General features: G+C 42.3%; 1 protein-coding gene across 7 annotated transcripts in view; it reads left to right on the forward strand.

Moving 5' to 3' along the window:
- Positions 1 to 19,081, forward strand: part of PTPN12 (protein tyrosine phosphatase non-receptor type 12) — a 99,569-nt gene that overhangs the window by 64,707 nt on the left and 15,781 nt on the right. For 5 of the 7 annotated variants that reach the window (XM_084811516.1, XM_084811517.1, XM_084811518.1 and 2 more), the window contains 7 exons: positions 337 to 375; positions 3,606 to 3,677; positions 5,100 to 5,159; positions 11,693 to 11,835; positions 13,547 to 13,613; positions 13,942 to 14,019; positions 14,139 to 14,237. In XM_084811516.1, the coding sequence (XP_084667642.1) occupies positions 337 to 375; positions 3,606 to 3,677; positions 5,100 to 5,159; positions 11,693 to 11,835; positions 13,547 to 13,613; positions 13,942 to 14,019; positions 14,139 to 14,237 (558 nt within the window). Of the gene's footprint in view, positions 72 to 336; positions 376 to 3,605; positions 3,678 to 5,099; positions 5,160 to 11,692; positions 11,836 to 13,546; positions 13,614 to 13,941; positions 14,020 to 14,138; positions 14,238 to 19,081 lie in introns of all 7 variants that reach the window. The other 2 variants (XM_084811519.1, XM_084811520.1) reach the window with 2 other exon arrangements.

Below are 19,081 nucleotides of genomic sequence, written 5' to 3' on the forward strand. Positions count from 1 at the left end.
GAAAGGGGGCAGCTGGCAAAACCTAGGAAACCACCATTGCATGAGTGGAACTACCTTTCACCCACATAATGGTACTTTTGGATCCAAACCTATTTATATGGGCTTCCATTTTTGGAAGTAGAGGGTATTATAAGGTTATACTGTTTATGCTTGACAATCAAATTACACATGTTAGATGCACACAGAAAATGCAGTGTTTGGCAAGCTGTTACATGTAAAGTCCTAGGCCATTTTACTCTTACAGTAGTGGTAAATCAACAAATGACTGTGCATGTGCAAACATTTAATAATACAAGGATTTTTTAAACTTTGTACAGTTACATTTCTTTGTTCCAGATTATTGTAATGGCTTGTCGAGAGTTTGAAATGGGAAGGGTATGTATGAATAATACTGGCTTGTTTATTGCTCTTGTCAAATATAATAAAGGAGTTAATGGAGTTAAATGGAGATTTCTAGTTGTAGATTTGTTCAGTGAAGCAAATCTTTGTACAGGCCACTAATTTTACTTAAGGAATTTCTACGGAAATCTCAAGCCCCCATATGACATCATATAAAACTTCATCTATTGATGCTGTTTAATGTAAACTCTAATGGAAAAAAACTTCCACCATTCTCATAAAGTGCAGAATTGGAAGGTGTTGTAAAAAAATGATTTTGAAACAGAATTTCACAGTGAATATGTATGCTAAATGTGCTGGCAAGAGGGTGAATCGCAATACTTCTTATGAAGCTTCATGGTCATAAAAGAAAACACATGTAAACCCTAAGAAAAAAACAGAGGCCTTCAGAGGTAGATTTCTAACTAAAATGTCTTCAAGACGATTAGCAATAATAATCTTGCCCATTTAAATCCAGCTCTGTATATATATATTCATAGAATCATAGAATAGTAAGGTTGGAAGGGGCCTATAAGACCATCGAGTCCAACCCCCTGCTCAATGCAGGACTCCCAAGTCAGAGCATCCCTGACAGATGGCTGTCCAGCCTCATCTTGAATGCCTCCAGTGTGGGAGAGCCCACTACCTCCCTAGGTCATTGATTTCATTGTCATATTGCTCTAACGGTCAGGACGTTTTTCCTGAAGTTCAGCCAGAATCTGGCGTCCTGTAACTTGAGCCCATTATTCCGTGGCCTGCATTCTGGGATGATTGAGAAGAGATCCTGGCCTTCCTCTGTGACAACCTTTCAAGTACTTGAAGAGCACTATCCTATCTCCTCTCACTCTTCTCTTCTCAAGGCTAAACATGGCCAGTTCTTTCAGTCTCTCTTCATAGGGCTTTGTTTCCAGTCCCCTGATCATCTTTGTTGCCCTCCTCTGAACCCTGTCCAGCTTGTCTGCATCCTTCTTAAAGTACGTTGCCCAGAACTGGACACAGTACTCCAGATGAGGCCTAACCAGTGCTGAGTAGAGGAGAACTAGTACTTCCTGGGATTTGGAAGCTATGCTTCTATTAATGCAGCCCAAAAGAGCATTTGCCTTTTTTGCAGCCACATCACATTGTTGGCTCATATTCAGCTTGTGATCTACCACAATGCCAAGATCCTTCTCGCTTGTAGTGTTGTTGAGCCACGTATTGCGCATCTTGTGCATTTGGTTTCTTTTTCCTAGGTGCAGAACTTGGCATTTATCCCTATTAAATGTAATTCTGTTGTTTTCTGCCCAGCGCTCCAGTCTATCCAGATCACTTTGAATTTTGTTTCTGTCTTCCAGGGTATTAGCTATCCCACCCAATTTTGTGTCATCTGCAGATTTGATCAGCATTCCCTGCACCTCCTCCTCCAAGTCATTAATAAAAATGTTGAAGAGCAGGACTGAGGCCTGCGGTACCCTGCTCGTTACCTCTCCCCAGTTGGAGAAGGTCCCATTGATAAGCACTCTTTGAGTCCGATTCTGTAGCCAACTGTGGATCCACCGCATTGTTGTTTCATCTAGCCCACTTTGAGCTAGTTTGCTCATCAGGATATCATGGGGCACTTTGTTGAAAGCTTTGCTGAAGTCGAGGTATATGATGTCCACAGCATTCCCACAGTCCACAAGGGAGGTGACTTGATCCAAAAATGAGATCACATCCGTCTGGCAGGATTTGTTCTTGTCAAATCCATGTTGGCTTTGAGTAATCACTGCATTGTTTTCAAGGTGCTTCCAGATGGATTGCTTTATCATCTGCTCCAGAATTTTCCCAGGGATTGATGTCAGACTGACTCGTCTGTAGTTCCCAGGTTCCTCCTTTTTGCAGATAGGGACAACATTAGCCCTCCTCCAATCATCTGGCACTTCACCCGTTGTCCATGATTTCTCAAAGGTAACAGACAGTGGCTCTGACAGCTCTTCTGCCAGTTCCTTTATTACTTTAGGGTGCAGTTCATCTGGCCCTGGAGATTTGAACTCACTCAAAGTAATAGGTGTTCCTTGACCATATGCCTGTCAGTCTCAAGCTGCAATCCTGCCCCTTCAGCCTGTACTTCACCTTTGCCAGGGGGGGTCAAAGACCCTCTTTTGGGAGAAGACTGAGCCAAAGTAGGAATTGAGCACTTCTGCCTTTTCCTTGTCATCTGTTATCATTTTGCCATCCTTATTTAATAGCTGAACCACCTTTTCTTTCCTCTGTCTTTTACTCTGCATGTAGCTGAAGAAAGCCTTTCTGTTGCTTTTAGCTTCCCTCGCTAACCTCAGCTCATTCTCAGCTTTAGCCTTCCTGACACCATCCCTGCAATTCTGTGCTACTTGCCTGTATCCTTTGTTGCTTGTCCTTCCTTCCACTTCCTATATGTGTCCTTTTTTGTTTTCAGGTCATCTCTAAGCTTTTTGTGAAGCCACATTGGTTTCTTCTGTTGTCTTCCACCTTTTTTTCTTGTAATTGTTTGTAATTGTGCCTTGAGAATTGCCTTTTTAAAAACTCCCACCCATCTTGGACTCCTTTTCTCGTTAGTCGCTTGCCATGGGACCTTACTGATCATTGTTCTGAGTTTATTAAAATCGGCTTTCCTAAAATCCAGGGTACAGGTTTGGGTACACTTGGCTTTTGCTTCCTTTAGAGCCAAGAACTCGAATATAACATGGTTGCTTTCCCCCAGAGTTCCTGTAAGTGCTACTTTCTCCACTAAGTCATCTCTGTTGGCTAGGATCAAGTCAAGGATAGCCGATCCTCTAGTTCCTCTACTTTCTGTAGGAGGAAATTATCAGCAACACAAGTCAGGAATCTCTTGGAGGGGCCATGTTTTGCAGAATTCATCTCCCAACAAATATTGGGGAAATTGAAGTCTCCCATTGCTACTACATCTTGCTTCCTTGAAACGTTGGCTGTTTGCTTTTCAAAAGTTTCATCCTCATCTTCTCCTTGATTGGGTGGCTGATAGTAGACTCCAACCACCATGCTCCTTTTATTCTTTGCTCCATTAATTTTATCCCAGATGCTCTCGATGGGGCTACCAAGCTCATCCTCCTGTATTTCTGTGCAGGGATATGTATTTTTCACATATAGTGCAACCCCACCTCCCTTTCAGTTCTTCCTTTTAAAACAAGTTATATCCTTCAATTGCTGTGTTCCAGTCATTCATAAACTTTGATTTTAAAATTGTATTTTATTTTATTTTTTGGTAATAGAAAAAATGTGAACGTTACTGGCCTCTGTATGGGGAAGAAGGCATTTCTTTTGGACCATTTCATATTTCTTGTGTAAGTATTTTATGAATGCTGACTTATTACAGTTTGCCCAGGTTTGGATGCAACATTAAACTGGGGTTATTCGAAAATGGAAGCAAATGCTTTTGATATCTTCCTTGCAGCTGTGCTGGAAGAGGAGGGGAGAGTGTGAGCCCAAGGTTTGTTCATGTAATGATAACCATAGTTTGGTGTTAAGTCTGAACAAGACTAGTGAATGATTAAACGAACAACTTAGTTGTCTAATATTGTTATTAAACAAAATGGAGAAGAGTAGCAAGATTGGCAGTAATATGTTACCAGTGCTGTGGAACCTTTGAACTAGTGAACTAACTACTTTCTTAGTTGTACTGAAGTCTGAAGTTTATGAGGAATGTAAGAAAGTCATGGTAGGACATGCGTACCAAAACCTGAATGATTTGTGCCATCACTGTAGAACAAAACTGGCCTGTTATAGAGTGGGATTCTGTATCTAAGGAGCCACTGAAATATGAATAGTGGCAGAGGAATAAAGTAACACATTAGGGAAAAAAGCTGAGGCAGTTAAGCACAACTATGCAGGAAGAAGATATCTGAAAGATTTAGTGTTGTGAACAGTAACTCTTGGTTGAATACAAAGGTGCACTTCTGCACACAAAAAGTGTCTTCCAGTTGCAGAACACCCGCTTTATACTTTCTTTAGATATAATTTCACACCTCACACAATGCTGTCATAATTGTTCTCCTTGTGCAAGATCTCACACAAGTTGCACGACCAGAAACTTGAAGACTTTATTTATTCAACACATTTAGGTCCCGCTTTTCAGAAATATGCCCTCACAAAGTGGCTTACAAATAATAAACAGGTTGGGCACAAGGACAGATAAATATACAGAAACAGCACTATCAGAATTGAGGAAATTAAGCCATGTTTGAGGTTGTTGAGAATGGAACCCATATGTTAACTCCCTATTCAGGAAAGGCCAGATCAAACAAATAAGGGAGTTCCATAACTGAGGAGCCACCAGTGAGAAAGCTCTGCTCCTTATACTTACCAACTTGTATTGAATCTACCTAGTATAGCACTGTGTGAACTGTTTCCAAGCTCTGGCGCAAGCATTTGTGGAACAGCGCTAGCAGTTCTTTTCCGCCTGTGGAAGGCTATTGGATCTAACCCGCTATTTTAAAGGAACTGTAGCCCACAAGGGAGCACTCTAACATGGTGGCAGTGCAGATGTAATGTTTCTCATCTATTTCCCACTCTAAGCCATGGTTAATATTACATCTGCACAAAGCCTCAGTTCTTTTTACTTAAAACAAGGTAAGCAAATCCAAATTCATTTTCCATATTTTTATGAATGGAGTGATTCTGATTTCTGCTTCTTTAGATTTACTTGAATGAGTGAACAGAATTTTGTGACGTTTCCAAGTATTCACAAATATTTCTTTTTTATTTAGGAAGCTGAGCAAGTTAGAACAGACTACTATATTAGAACTCTGCTGTTTGAATTTCAGAATGTGAGTAGATAAAAGCTCTGCCCTCCAGGCAGGCTAAATGTGACAGAATCATTACTTTGATTTCTCCTGCAAAGCAAATCACTTTGCTCATTTTTGACAGTACATTAATGGGGTACAGGAATGGCTTTCAGTATGTGATAACTGGCAGATGTCTGTTTTTAAATCCATAAAATTGTTTAGTTTGGGGTAATGCAGTGATGAGGAGCAATTGCCCTCGGCAAATAGCTGGCAAGGGATTGAACCTTATCCTACTCCTCTTGCTGCCACCTACCCAGCCACCCATATTCTCCATTATCACAGTGCTTTTAGACCTACACTATCCCTTTTCAGGTAGAGGAAAGTTTTGTGTTGCTCTCACCTGGAGAAAGAGCACTGTGTCAGTGCTGTGTTCCTGGAAGGAGCAGCACAGGTTTATCTCACTTACCTCTACAGTTACGGCTAGGATTGGCTGCTGGGACGGATATTCTATAACTGGAATATAGCAGTTCTTCGCCAGGGAAAGCAACCGAGCTATGGTATCTATCTGGCATGTAAAATGTGGAACCAAAAATTTGGGCAGCTATCACAGCATTGGGGCAGGAAGCCAGAATAGCCACTGTGGCAACAGTGGGAATAAAAAGCATTGGCAGGCTGCAGGGACTACTGAGCAAACCATTGGGTAGGCAAGGTTGATGCCTACAGCTGTCAACCCTCGCAAAAACCTGGCATCCAAAAGACACAAATGGACTTCCTCAGCCATCTGGCTGCTACTGACTAATTGTGACTTTCAGATGGCACTCCCTCACTTGCTAATTTGTGGGATTTAAGTGCTGCTTAATGTACCGTGAGGCACCCTAATGCCCCTTTCAGATTGATCAGTTTTCTTCAGCTTTTTAAAAAAACTGAATGAGTCATGTCTTGGGATCTGGGCTGAATTATGCTGCTTTTGTTAGCAGATTTAGTTGCTCCACCTTACATAGTTTTGTAAGCAAGTTTCTAGCCCTACTTATTTATTTCATTTCATTTCATTTCTTTACCGCCCAATAGCTGAAGCTCTCTGGGCGGTTCACAAAAATTAAAACCAAACAGCACACAATAAAACAATTTAAAATATATAGAACATTAAAACCACAATATAACAATACAACCACAATAAAACCTAGCAGCAGTGCAGGAGTTTAAAATACAGACTTAAAACAGCAAAGCTAAAAGTTTAGGAAGCTAAAATGCTAAAATGCCTGGGAAAATAAAAAGGTCTTCACCTGGCGCCGAAAGGAATACAATGTAGGTGCCAGGCGAACCTCACTAGGAAGCTCATTCCAGAGCCGGGGTGCCACAGCAGAAAAAGCCCTCCTCCTGGTAGCCACCCGCCTCACTTCCTTGGGCAGGGGCTCATGGAGAAGGGTCGCTGAGGATGATCTTAAGGTCCGGGCAGGCACATATGGGAGGAGGCGATCCTTCAGATAACCTGGCCCCAAGCTGTTAAGGGCTTTAAATGTTAATACCAGCACTTTGAATCAGGCCCGGAAATGGACTGGCAGCCAGTGCAGCTGAAAAAGTACTGGCGTAATATGAGCTCGCAGGCCAGTCCCTGTTAACAATCTTGCTGCCCTATTTTGGACCAGCTGAAGTTTCCGGACTGTTTTCAAAGGCAGCCCCACGTATAACGCATTGCAGTAATCCAGACGAGAAATTATCAGAGCATGGATAACTGTAGCTAGGCTATCTCTGTCCAGATAAGGGCGTAGTTGGTATACCAGCCTAAGCTGATAAAAAGTGCTCCGTGCCACTGAGTTCACCTGTGCTTCAAGTGACAGTTCTGGATCCAAGAGCACCCCCAAACTACGAACGTGATCCTTTAGGGGGAGTGCAACCCCCTCCAGAACAGGTTGAATATCACCTAGCTGGGCAGATGAACCACCCACTAACAGTACCTCTGTCTTGTCTGGATTGAGTTTCAGTTTATTGGCCCTCATCCAGTCCATTACCATGCCCAGGCATTGTTTCAGAACAGCCACTGCCTCACCTGGGTTTGATAAGAAAGACAGGCAAAGCTGGGTGTCATCTGCATATTGATGGCACCTCAGCCCACACTGCCGGATAACCTCCCCCAGCGGTTTCATGTAGATGTTAAACAGCATAGGGGATAAAATAGAGCCCTGTGGAACCCCATGGCACAATTGCCATGGCACAGAGCAATAATCCCCCAGCACCACCTTCTGGAATCAGCCCTCCAAGTAGGAGTGGAACCACTGCAGTGCAGTGCCTCCAACTCCCAACCCAGGCAACCTATCCAGAAGGATACCATGGCTGATGGTACTGAAAGCCGCTGAGAGGTCCAGGAGAATCAACAGGGTCACACTCCCCCTGTCCCTCTCCTGGCAGAGGTCATCCCACAGGGCGACCAAGGTAGTTTCTGTTCCAAAACCAGGCCTGAAGCCCAATTGAAATGGATCTAGATAATCCGTTTCATTCAACAGTGCCTGGAGCTGTCCTACAACCACCCGCTCAAGCACCTTGCCCAGGAAGGGGATGTTGGCCACTGGCCTATAATTGTTAACATCCTCTGGGTCCAGGTTAGGCTTTTTCAGGAGTGGTCTAATTACCACCTCTTTTAAAGCAGCAGGCACCACTCCCTCTCTCAAGGAGGAATTTACAACCTCTTGGACCCAGCCGGGCATCCCCTCCTTGTTTGATTTAATAAGCCATGAAGGGCAAGGGTCAAGCACACAAGTGGTCGATCGGACTTGGCCAAGCACCTTGTCCACATCCTCAGGCCTCAGTAACTGAAACTCATCCAATAAAACTGGACCAGACGGTGCTCTGAACGCCTCTACCAATGGAACTGCATTAATCGTGGTGTCCAATTCATGACGAATCTGAGCAACTTTATCTTCAAAGTGCCTTGCAAACTTATCACAGCATGCCACCAAGGGTTCCGCCGTCTCTCTCCCTGGCCCAGAATGTAACAGGCCGTGAACCACTCGGAAAATCTCCACTGGACGACACTGAGAAGATGCAATGCTGGTGGAAAAGAACTTTTGAAATTAAAGCTGTGATTCTTGGGAAGCCAAATTCTGCACCTTAATTCTACAAATCTGAGTGTTCCTCCCAGTATCCATCTGCAGTTTGTTGTGATTATTCTGTTTTACAGTGTCCTGCATAAAAGTGTAGGATGGCATGCATGAGCTGGAATATATTTGTCAAGGCTCAGAGGAGAGTGTGTCTTTCCCATTAGTTTAATATGTGTTGGTCACTGGCTTCTATACAGTGTATGCCTCAATTTTTATGTGAATCAAACTTGGCTGTTTTCATTATTTTAATGATTTTATTTTAATTTTAGCTATGTTTGTGCTAACTTTTCCCCTTGTATTAATGTACAAGGGGAAAAGTTAGCTATGTACCACAGTATCCTTCCAGATAGGCTATCTGGGCTGGGAGTTGGAGGTACTGCACTGCAGTGGCTCTGCTCCTGCATGGATGGCTGATTCCAGAAGGGATTATTGAGGGATTATTGCTCTGTCCCTTGGTAGTTATGTCATGGGGTGCCACAGGGCTCTATTTCATTCCCCATGCTGTTCAACATCTACATGAAACTGCTTGGGGAGGTTATCTGGAGATATGGACTGAGGTGTCACCAATAGGCAGATGACACCCAGCTCTTGTCATCAAATCCAGGTGGGGCAATGGGCGTTCTGAACCAGTGCCTGGGTGCAGTAATGGACTGGATGAGGGCCAGTAAACTGAAACTCAATCCAGACAAGATGGAGGTATGGAGGTACCGTTTGTCAGGAGACTCCAATAGCCAACTCAAGACACAGACGAAAGGATTCTTTTCAAAGCTTTAATCCTTTTACACCTTAATGACTCTTTCAGATGCTAATCACCAGCGACTAAAGCAAGGAACAGCAGAGTGGCCTAAGCTTCGAATAGGCAGTTGTAGGCAGTTGATCCCCGTTTGAAAGAGAGTCACTTGAAGACCCAGAACTTATGGGCTAGGGAGAGATCCTCCCTCTTTCCCTTGGGTCCATGGGAGGCGGCCGTTGCTTGCGCACCAAACGGGCACTACGCCTCCTTTCCGCGCCCTCCATTGCTTGTTGCTCTCTGCGTCTGCGTCGAGGATCTAGCAAGCCTCGTTCCCGCACTTTCTTACTGCTAGGATCACTATCTCAGGAATGCTGGCAGGAGGAATCTCTGCCAGCTGCTGTGCCTGTGAGGGATGAGCTGGCTCCTCTCCCTCGGATTGCTGTTCCTCCTCAGAATCAGAACTGCTCGGGGGCTCTATGGGCTCAGTTTCCACCCTGACACCGTTAGTGGGTGGTTTGTCTGCCCAGCTAAGTGATATTTTGGAGGGGGGTTGCACTCCCCCTAAAGGATCAGGTTTGTAGTTTGGGGTGCTCTTGGATCCAGAGCTGTCACTCAAGGCACAGGTGGACTTGGTGGCATAGAGCACCTTTTATCAGCTTAGCTGGTATACCAACTACATCCCTCTCTGGACAGAGATAGCCTAGCTACAGTTATCCATGCTTTGATAACCTCTTGTTTGTATTACTGTACTGCATTATACATGGGGCTGCCTTTGAAATGGTCTGGAAACTTCAACTGGTCCAAAATAGGGCAGTGAGACTATAACAGGGACTGGCCAATGTGATCATATTATACCGGTACACTTTCGTCTGCACTGGCTGCCAGTCAATTTCTGGGCCTGATTCAAAGTGCTGGTACTGACTTTCAAAGCCCTAAACATCCTGGGGCCCGGCTACCTGTAGGATCGTCTTCTCCCATATATACCTGCCTGGACCCTAAGATCAGGTTTAGCAGGCCTCCTCTGGGAGCCCGTGCCAAAAGAAGTGAGTTGGATGGCTACTAGGAGGAGGGCCTTTTCTGTGGTGGCATGCCAGTTGTGGAATGAGCTTCTCAGAGAGGTTCGCCTGGCACCTATGTTGTGCTCATTTCAGCGCCTTTTTATTCTCCCAGGCCTTTTTAGTATTTTAGTTTGTTTTTATCTGGTACTGTATTTTAAATGTCTTGCTGCTAGCTTCTGTTTTATTGTTTTATTCTTATATTGTAGTTTTAAACTTCTAAACTTTTATATTGTTTTTATCATTTCATATTTTATTGTTTTAATTGTTGTGAACTGCCCAGAGAGCTTCGGCTATTGGGTAGTATAAAAATGTAAGAAATTTTTAAAAATTGTGTGTGTGTGTATAAATTGTTAAATGGTACATTTAAACATTACTAGTGAGAAATTTCATTATTAAAATTTTAAAATCCTGAGAAAAGAATTATAGACTCATAGATCTATTCCAAATATGCTAACAGTGATGTGGTGTGGTTGCTACTTGAAATGTACCACATGGGCATATCTTGATATGATTAACCATTTGTGCAAAGCAGCTACCACAGAATTTCAATATATTTTTTATATTTCTAAATATTTCTTCCATGTTAGTGGTATTTATTTTACAACATTTTTATTCTGCCTTTTTTTTGAGTACTTGATCCATTCCCCAAAGGGACATGGTTTTTAAAATGCAGTTTCCGTCCGCTGCAAGGAGACATCCATCATGGGTTGACTCCTCCCACTGCCCAGGAAAGGCAAGAAACATAACCAGGCTTTTTGTGATTTTCCTGGCCTCTGTGGCTCCTCCCAGCCAGTTTGTTCCTTGCCTCTGCCCAGGACAGAGCTAGTTTTTATTTCTCTTTCAACAAACTGTCTACTCAGGCCTCTTATCTTCGTCTCCTTTTCTATTCTTTATCTCTACAAATGTTGGCAATTTTCTTCTCTCTTCTTCCAGTTTTTCTCTTCTACACTTTAAAAACAAAACAGAGACCCCTCCACCCCCAAGTCTGCGCATGTCACGGCACACTCCACCGTAGCTGCAGTTGCCTTCATGGTTTTTCCTCTACTGACGCATCTTTAGTGGAGATCTGTAGGGCAGCTATTTTGTCCTCAGATCACACGTTTGTTAGGCATTATAAACTGAAAAAATATGCTCGGCTGAAGCAGCCTTGTGGTGCAGAATATAACAGCAACTTCGCCCTCAAAGTTAGGTTCAGCCTGCTTTGGGGCCCATCCTATGGGAATAGTAGCTTTTGTATATCCCATGGTGGATGTTTCCTCCCGCTGGATGGGAATGGAAAGTTGGATACTTAACTTTCCTATTCAGTGTGCAGAAGACATCCATACCTCTCACCTTGTGTCAGGCTGAGCACTCTTGTTACTATGTTACTCCAAAAAGTGCGTGCTGATTCCTAAGAGACAGGTTTTTTGTTCAGTCTCTTTAGTTGTGTCTACATTTTCTTCCTTTTTTGTTTCTGGCTCCTCAATCACTACTCTGTCTAAAGCTCTGCTTGAAAAGAACTGTCTAGGAGGAGCCACAGAGGCCAGGGCTAATGCAAAAAGCCTGTTCACATGTTCCTTGCCTGTCCTGGGCAGTGGGAGGAGTTAACCCATAATGGATAACTCCTGCGCACCGAATTGGAATGGAACTTCATGGTAAGCACTCAGCTTTCCAATCTTCAGATGTGTAACCTTTTCTGTTTTACTTTAGGAAACGCGTCGGGTATATCAGTTTCATTATGTCAATTGGCCTGACCATGACGTTCCTTCATCTTTTGATTCTATTCTGGACATGATCAGTTTAATGAGAGAATACCAGGAGCATGAAGATGTTCCTATTTGTATACACTGCAGGTACAAATTAAAATGTCAATGTGATGGTTATTGCAGGAGTTTAAATAGAAAGTATTTCTTGGCTAACTCCTTCCCCCACCCCTTTCTCAACAACCCTTTATGCTTCCTTTGCATATATAATTTTTGTACTTCCGTGTGGTCAACTGCTGAATTAAATACAGTTTATGGAGTCATAAGCATAGATCTTGAGGGTATAGCAGCAGGATCTTATCTGTATTAACGTGAACACAAATATTTGTAAAATTGATGGACGGTGGATCTGTTTGACATTTCCATTGGTGTAATGCTACATGCTACATAGCATTATGGAAGATGCATATTTTGGAATACACACTGAATCACGTGAACTCTGTTGCAAGAGGAAATGTTCAAGCAGCAACTTTTCATGTAATGTGTCACTATGACTTGCTCCACATGAGGCTTTTAGTGCAAAAGCTGGAAGCTCATTAAAGTGGTACAAAGCTTCCTGCAACTAGTTTGTGCCGAAGACTCATGCTATCCAACTTCCTAGCCATTGTCCCACTCCCACCCCATTATTGGAGCTTTTATCTTACTATGACACAAATTCACCATGAAATTAGTGAATTACTTCTAGCAGAACTAAGCCAGACTAGTTTATTTTCCTCTTTTGGGCACTCTCTCCTCTTTTGGCACATTACCTCACATTTTGGGGGTATATGGATGCTATTATGCAAATTGCAGTTTACAGAATGGAAAAAGGGGAAACCAAAACCCAAGCCCACGGTGTTGGGAGGAAGAATGTATGCTAGTAGAGGGGGACAAACTAAATGTGACAAGTGCACCTTCACTGTAATATAAAGAAAAATGCTACTTCTGTTTCTAGACATGTTTAGAACAGAGCATATAATCAATTCATTCAAAACTGTTGCTGTCCCTCCCTGAGGACTTGGGATAGGGTGAAATCGAAATCAAAACCAAAAATTTGTCATTGGCTGTGTGATATCGGCATCATGGCCTCTGGAAAAGTCCTGTTGCTTCTAATATAGAAGAAGCTACATTGTACTTTAGAGTGTGTTTAGTACAAAGTATATTTTATCTTATAACTGTCATGCCTTCAACTTCCCTTCTTTGCCTCCACTCATGTTAATTATTTTGTGAAAATGAATCTCTCAACAGTTAACAGCACTCTTGCAAAAGTAAATTGCCCACAGTTCTTGGCAAAGGAAAAAGGATGATGATGAAATCAGGCTTGAAACAGGTTTATGTTAGTTAAATGTAATAAAATACAGACTTCTGTGAGTGGTGGCTTTGAAAACATTTTGGATGCCATATATTGAAACTACTAGACACAAATGAATTTTGTTCTCAACTTCCCTTTATGCTTGGCAGTTGGTGAAATAAAATGGGAAGAATCACAGGATGCCAGTTAAATGGAGTAATTTGGATTCATTTTTATGTACTATATAGTTAGTGTATTCGATGTGGAATAGACAAAATTCTGACCATGTTGGTAAAAATGCTGTTGATTGGAAACTTAACATTTTTGCTATAAATACATGAACTTACTTATTAAACAGGAACTTTTAAAAACTCTTCTATTAAGTGATGATAGCAATTCAGAATTGTTTAAATGTTGTCTATAAAATATCTTCTAAAGAATGCTTCCTCTTAAGTCTTTGACGTGCGTGAACCGAAATGTGAAGTTTTAAACCTACTTTTCAGTAACTGTGTTCATCTTTTTTCTCTATAGTGCAGGGTGTGGAAGAACGGGAGCCATCTGTGCCATAGATTATACATGGAATTTGTTGAAAGCTGGGGTAAGGAGGATTTATAGCAACCTAAATGCTGAAAAACTAGGTCATCTTATGTCAGTGATTAAAGTAGAGTTTTATAGGGGGGGATAATGGAGTTGTACTCCGTGTGCAAAATTGAAAATAATTTGAAAATGAGATTTTAGTTAGCCAATACCCTTTTTCATTTACATTTCGTGAGATTTTTGGAATTTCTAATTGTTTAAGTGCACAGTTAGAATAAAAACATTTTGGCAAGTGCAGATACTAAAAATTGAAGCATTTTGTGGTTTTTTTACATAGTACTTTGTTTCACATACTTCCATGGAAAACCTTCTTCTCCTTTCTATCACAGAAAATACCAGAGGAGTTCAATGTATTTAGTTTAATACAAGAAATGAGGACACAAAGACATTCTGCAGTGCAGACTAAGGTAATATTGCCTTTCCTTGCACACTGCATGGCTGTGGCATGATTACTTTGGTGAAATAGCCTCTTAGAAACTATGTATATATCTGTATGTTAATCTTTGTCTTCGTTGTGCACACACAGGAACAGTATGAACTCGTTCATCGAGCCATAGCACAGTTGTTTGAAAAGCAACTGGAAAAATATGAGAGTTGTGCAAACTGGAAAATTGCAGATGGACTGGTATGTTTTTTTTTAATGATTTTTAATGTATTTTACAATTGTAGCATTTCCTGCAGTTGAATTACTTTTGCTTTATTTGTCTTCCCTTTTATGGTGATTATGTATTAAAATTCATGCTTGTTTGTATGAGTTTGTTGTCCCTTGGACTTGCTCTCAATAGGATCACTTGATTTCTACAAACGTTACTCTAGGGAATTCTGTTGAAGCAAAGAACCTAAAGCCTGGGTATTGGGATACTGTGACTGCTGTTTTATTGTTCCAGCATTGGTTACATGGCTAGGACATAATCTCTTCTCTCCCGCACTAGGGTGTGAGCAGAGAGGGCACCAGGGGCAAGATTGTAGTGGAGATGTTTTCACTCCTGTCTGCACCCCCTCATATCATGATAAATCACAATCTGATGAGTTCTGGATTTTTCTGGAGCAGCTTTTTTCCACAAGGACAGGGGTGAAATTTTAACTCAAGAAGATACCCCCCCCCCCGCCCCAAGAGGAGATAGGAGGCCATCACTATAAATCTGTCATAATCCAAACTAACACAGAATATAAAAATAAACTGAAAGCTACTTTTTGAAGTATTTCTGGTCAAAATGCAATGTCATGCATGCAGACTTCTGCTTGCACAATGGGACTTTCTCCTCCTCTTCTCCCTATCCCCATCTCCTGCATACCACCGCTGTGTGAGGGGGTGCAGTGAGAAGTGGCATCTGAAAGCCTTTGTACATGTGCAGTGTTCAGAGCATGTCCCTTTGGATCTTGGCCTGTGACAATTAGTGTGATGTGACACAAGAGACTCTCCCGACAAATTACGATTTTGATATTTGCACAACTAACAGTAGATAAAACTCCAAGCATTTGGACCACGCAGCCTGGTGATTCTGGAGCTGAACTAAGTTATGTAATGTATCATTAGAAATTAGCCTTGACACTGTGTATATTTTGAATGGCAATTATGTTCCCCTTTGGCACTTTTGCGTAAGGTCTGTAACCTAGTGTGGCACTGGGTACCGGAATATCTGGCTTCTGCAAGAATGGTTGCTTCGATGCCAGTTTTCAATTGGAAACCAAGGAACTGTTTTAGACAAGTAGCAGTGGTCCAAATAGGATTGAACTAGAGTAAGGTGTATAATGGCCTAAGTATCATTGAGGAGTAAATACTTTCTTGTTTACCCTGTTCTGCCAGTGCTTCCTCAATTTCCTTAGACACATTTCATTTCTAGATAGCAACAACTTTAAAGGATGTTGCACAATAACCTGTCTAAATGACTGACTAATCTAGGCAAAGTAACCACAAGCAGACAAAGCCTTAATCTTCCCTCTAAAACTATTTGGCTTAGAGCTGCCACATTAAAGGGCTCCAACAGGCTTCTGAGGTTTTCCATTCTGGGAGCTAAACATTGAATGCATGAGGGAAGGAAGCTGCTTGAGCTTTAGTCATCAGTGGGCATGTTGATGTCATGCTGGGGCCAGCAGATGCAGTTTAATCTTAGAAACCTTAAATCCCCTCACCGGCTTGCCAGTGGCTAGTGTCCTTCATCTGAGTTCTCCATGAACTGCAGAGAACATGAGCAAGGGGTCTGTCTCATCCTGCTGGCTCTGCAGAAGTCGTGTGGGAGACTCAGGCTGCTTCTGCCTCTGCAGGCTGCTTCTGCAAAGGCACTACTAGAAAAGAAAGAAAACCTAACAGTTGTGTATATGCCTGCAGGACAATATGTGTTGAAGGGGCAAAGGTTTCACATGCGAGGTTCAGGAGAAGGCAAAAAGAGGCAAGAGAGACTTGCTGATTTCTTGCTGCCTCTAAAACCCTACAGGTAAAACAAGACCCTTCCCATTCCCCAAATTCTGTTACGTGCCTGAAAGCCAGCATGGAGGGGAGCAGGTCCTTTCCCCTCCTTATCATTTTTTGCAATTTGCTGAGAACATTGGGAAGAAGGGGCTGATGGTGACTACAATAGCTGATTGTAAACCCAGTAAACCCAGCAAGAATCTGTGGATCCCTGCTTAAGTGGCATTTTCTGTTGCCACTTTTGTCTTTAAGAACTGAAGAACAGGATTGAGGCCACTTTTAGATTACATCCTAATTTGTAATTATTCATGCATTCCCTTGGTTTGCCCTCTGACAGTTAAGGCATCCATTCTAGTAGGGATGAAATATAAGGTGGAATTGCAGTAATTGTCCAGAGGGGCCTCTTCTTTATTAAACTAGAAAGCATCACCCAGTTTGCACATCATAGTCATGAATGAGTGGGTGGGCGTGAGCTTGCTGTTGCCTGCCCACTCCTGCTGAGCTAAACAACCCAGGGAAGCTCCATCCCTGGCTTGTTTAGCATGATGTCCAAGCATGGAATTGTGGCTTGTTTGGGGGGGAACAACTCAGACTTTAAAGCCAGGTTTTGTTCTTGCTCACTCCTGCTCGTTCATGACTTTCCAGCAATCCATGGGCAGTTGTGATGTGTGAACTGGGTCAGTATGTTCAGAGGAGTTCTAATGAGTAGTATCCCATGTAGAATACGAGACCAACCCTCTAAAAACCTCACATCTTAAGAGTGTTACATAAATGTTTATGCAAGAGTTTTACTAAATGACACGTTTTCTACAGTGAAATTTCCTGACTAGATCACGATGTATTTTATATTTATTTTTATTTATTGCATTTATACCCCGCCTTTATTCCTCTTGCAAGGAACCCAAGGCGGCTTACATTATCCTCCTCCTCTCCATTTTATCCTCACAACAACAACCCTGTGAGGTGGGTTGGGCTGAGAGTCTGTGATTGGCCCAAAGTCACCCAGTGAGCTTCCATGGCCAAGTGGGGAGTAGAACCCGGATCTCCTGGCTCCCCGTCTGTCACTCTCACCACTACACTACACTGGGAACTTTTAACATGCTAGCCACTTTCCTGGGTGTTCGTAGGGCTGAAACATGGCTACCAGTAAATCTAAATGTCTGTTAGGATTTAGGCTGAGTTCTACCTAGTGTGCTAACAACTAGGCAGTACTCATCCCCATTGCACAGCATACGGTATTGGCATCGTGCTAGAGGTTGATTACGCTAGCTCTGTGTCAATTGCGTAAGTGCAGCGGTTCCTTTGGATACTGCCAAACTATTGGATACTGCCCCTAGTTGTCTACTTTGTTAGCAGAAAATAATTCATTTCAGATTCTCAAAATGTGAGTGGACAAAGCTGCAGCCTTAAAAAAAAAGAAAGATCCTGTTTCTCTGTTCTAAGTAAAGCCCAGCTATAGTAGCGTAGAGCTAGACTTCTCAAAGTGGTGCCACTGGACCAGTTTCTTCATCAGCCTCCTTCTGGTACATAGGCATATGTACTCAGCTTTTTGAAAATTATTAGACCAAGCTCTGGTGGGCTACATAATGTCTTCTGCATCAAAGCATTTTTTTCCTTAAATGTAGCTACTGAAATACAATAGAAGAACATTTGTCTAGACAAATGAACAATAAGTTGGCTGAATGCAATCTGATTTACTGAGGCAAGGGGTTTTCCTAGTAACTACCATCTGTTCTTTCCCACAGTGGATGAGCTCATCTTCACAATATCCATGATAAATGCCTGCAAAAGGGGGGGCGGGGGTTAATTGCCAGAAGCCAATACCTTAATCCACATGTTCAGTAGCCATAACATTTGGTTCATTAATTGGGTACGTGATGTGGAATGGATTGGGCTGCTCCATTGATACCTTAATGCAAAAGAGAATGTAACCGATAATGCGGGGAGCATGAGTAAATCTTTGTCCTTGAGCAGTTAAATAAAAAGCACTTCAACTATAAGTGCAATTTTGTTAGCGCTCTGTAATGGCAATGAAGTATTTGTACACTAGGGCAATATGTCGAATTGGGTGGGTGTATATGATGCATGTGGCTGGTTCAGTAGATCATTGCTTTTAATCTTATTTAATGATTTAAGCTCCCTGGCCTTACATTCATAGATCTTGAGCAGTCTGCCCTTGGCTCTGTTCTTTCCTTAACCCCTCCTTGCTCTAAAAAAGCTGATCTGTGATCACTTCCCTTATATCCTTCCCCCAGTTTGGTCAATTATTTGAGCAACCTTTTTTGGCCAATTTATATATTGCAGCATATTACTATTTAATCCTTCTCTGTCTACCTTTTGTTGCTTTTTGAAAACCCTGTCTATTCCTTTTTATCTTTGCCCAGCAGGCTTAAATCTGTCAGTATTTAATATCGTATACAGCATCTAAATGTTGAAAATCTTGTTTCCCCACCTCATTTCCCCTTTATAAAAGATCTTATTTAATTTGGTTTAGAGCGATATTATTTAAAGATCCCTGAGCAGTTGCTGCCCTTGTGGCTGCAAATGACTAAATATGTGATAAAACACTTATCCAAATCTGTTGGCTGGCTTGATACTCTCTGTTTTTAGTAGCTTGAACAAATATGATCACCTTCACTATTTGGTGTTCTCGCCCCTTTTCTGCACCATGTTGGGCGCAGACAGCAATGTATCGACCTATGCAAGCACACAGTAGAAAAGCAGGTATGGGGTGGAGGCTATGGTTTGTAGGGAAAGGACCATCAGAAAATAGAGCAGAGCTGAGAGACACCTTTCCTGGGATCCTGGTGGATCTTTCCTGAGGATGGCACTAAGGTGTGGGGAAAATCCTGAGGTTGATGATGAAAGCCTTGAAAAAGGCTGCAGGTGGGTCATCACTTCAGCTAAAGTGGGGACTTTGGTAGTCATAGCAGGTGTTCTGGGGAAAGAGGGTTTTACAAGACTTGGTGGGAGAACCCCAGGTTCTTTGGCTTAAAGTGATTTAACTGCAGGAACAAGAGCCAACAGACACAACCAAGACAACTGGGCTTATCATGCAA

This window comes from Heloderma suspectum, chromosome 7 (genome assembly GCF_057233095.1).
Source record: "Heloderma suspectum isolate Gila_16-S chromosome 7, 16-S_ref, whole genome shotgun sequence".
NCBI lineage: Eukaryota > Metazoa > Chordata > Lepidosauria > Squamata > Helodermatidae > Heloderma > Heloderma suspectum.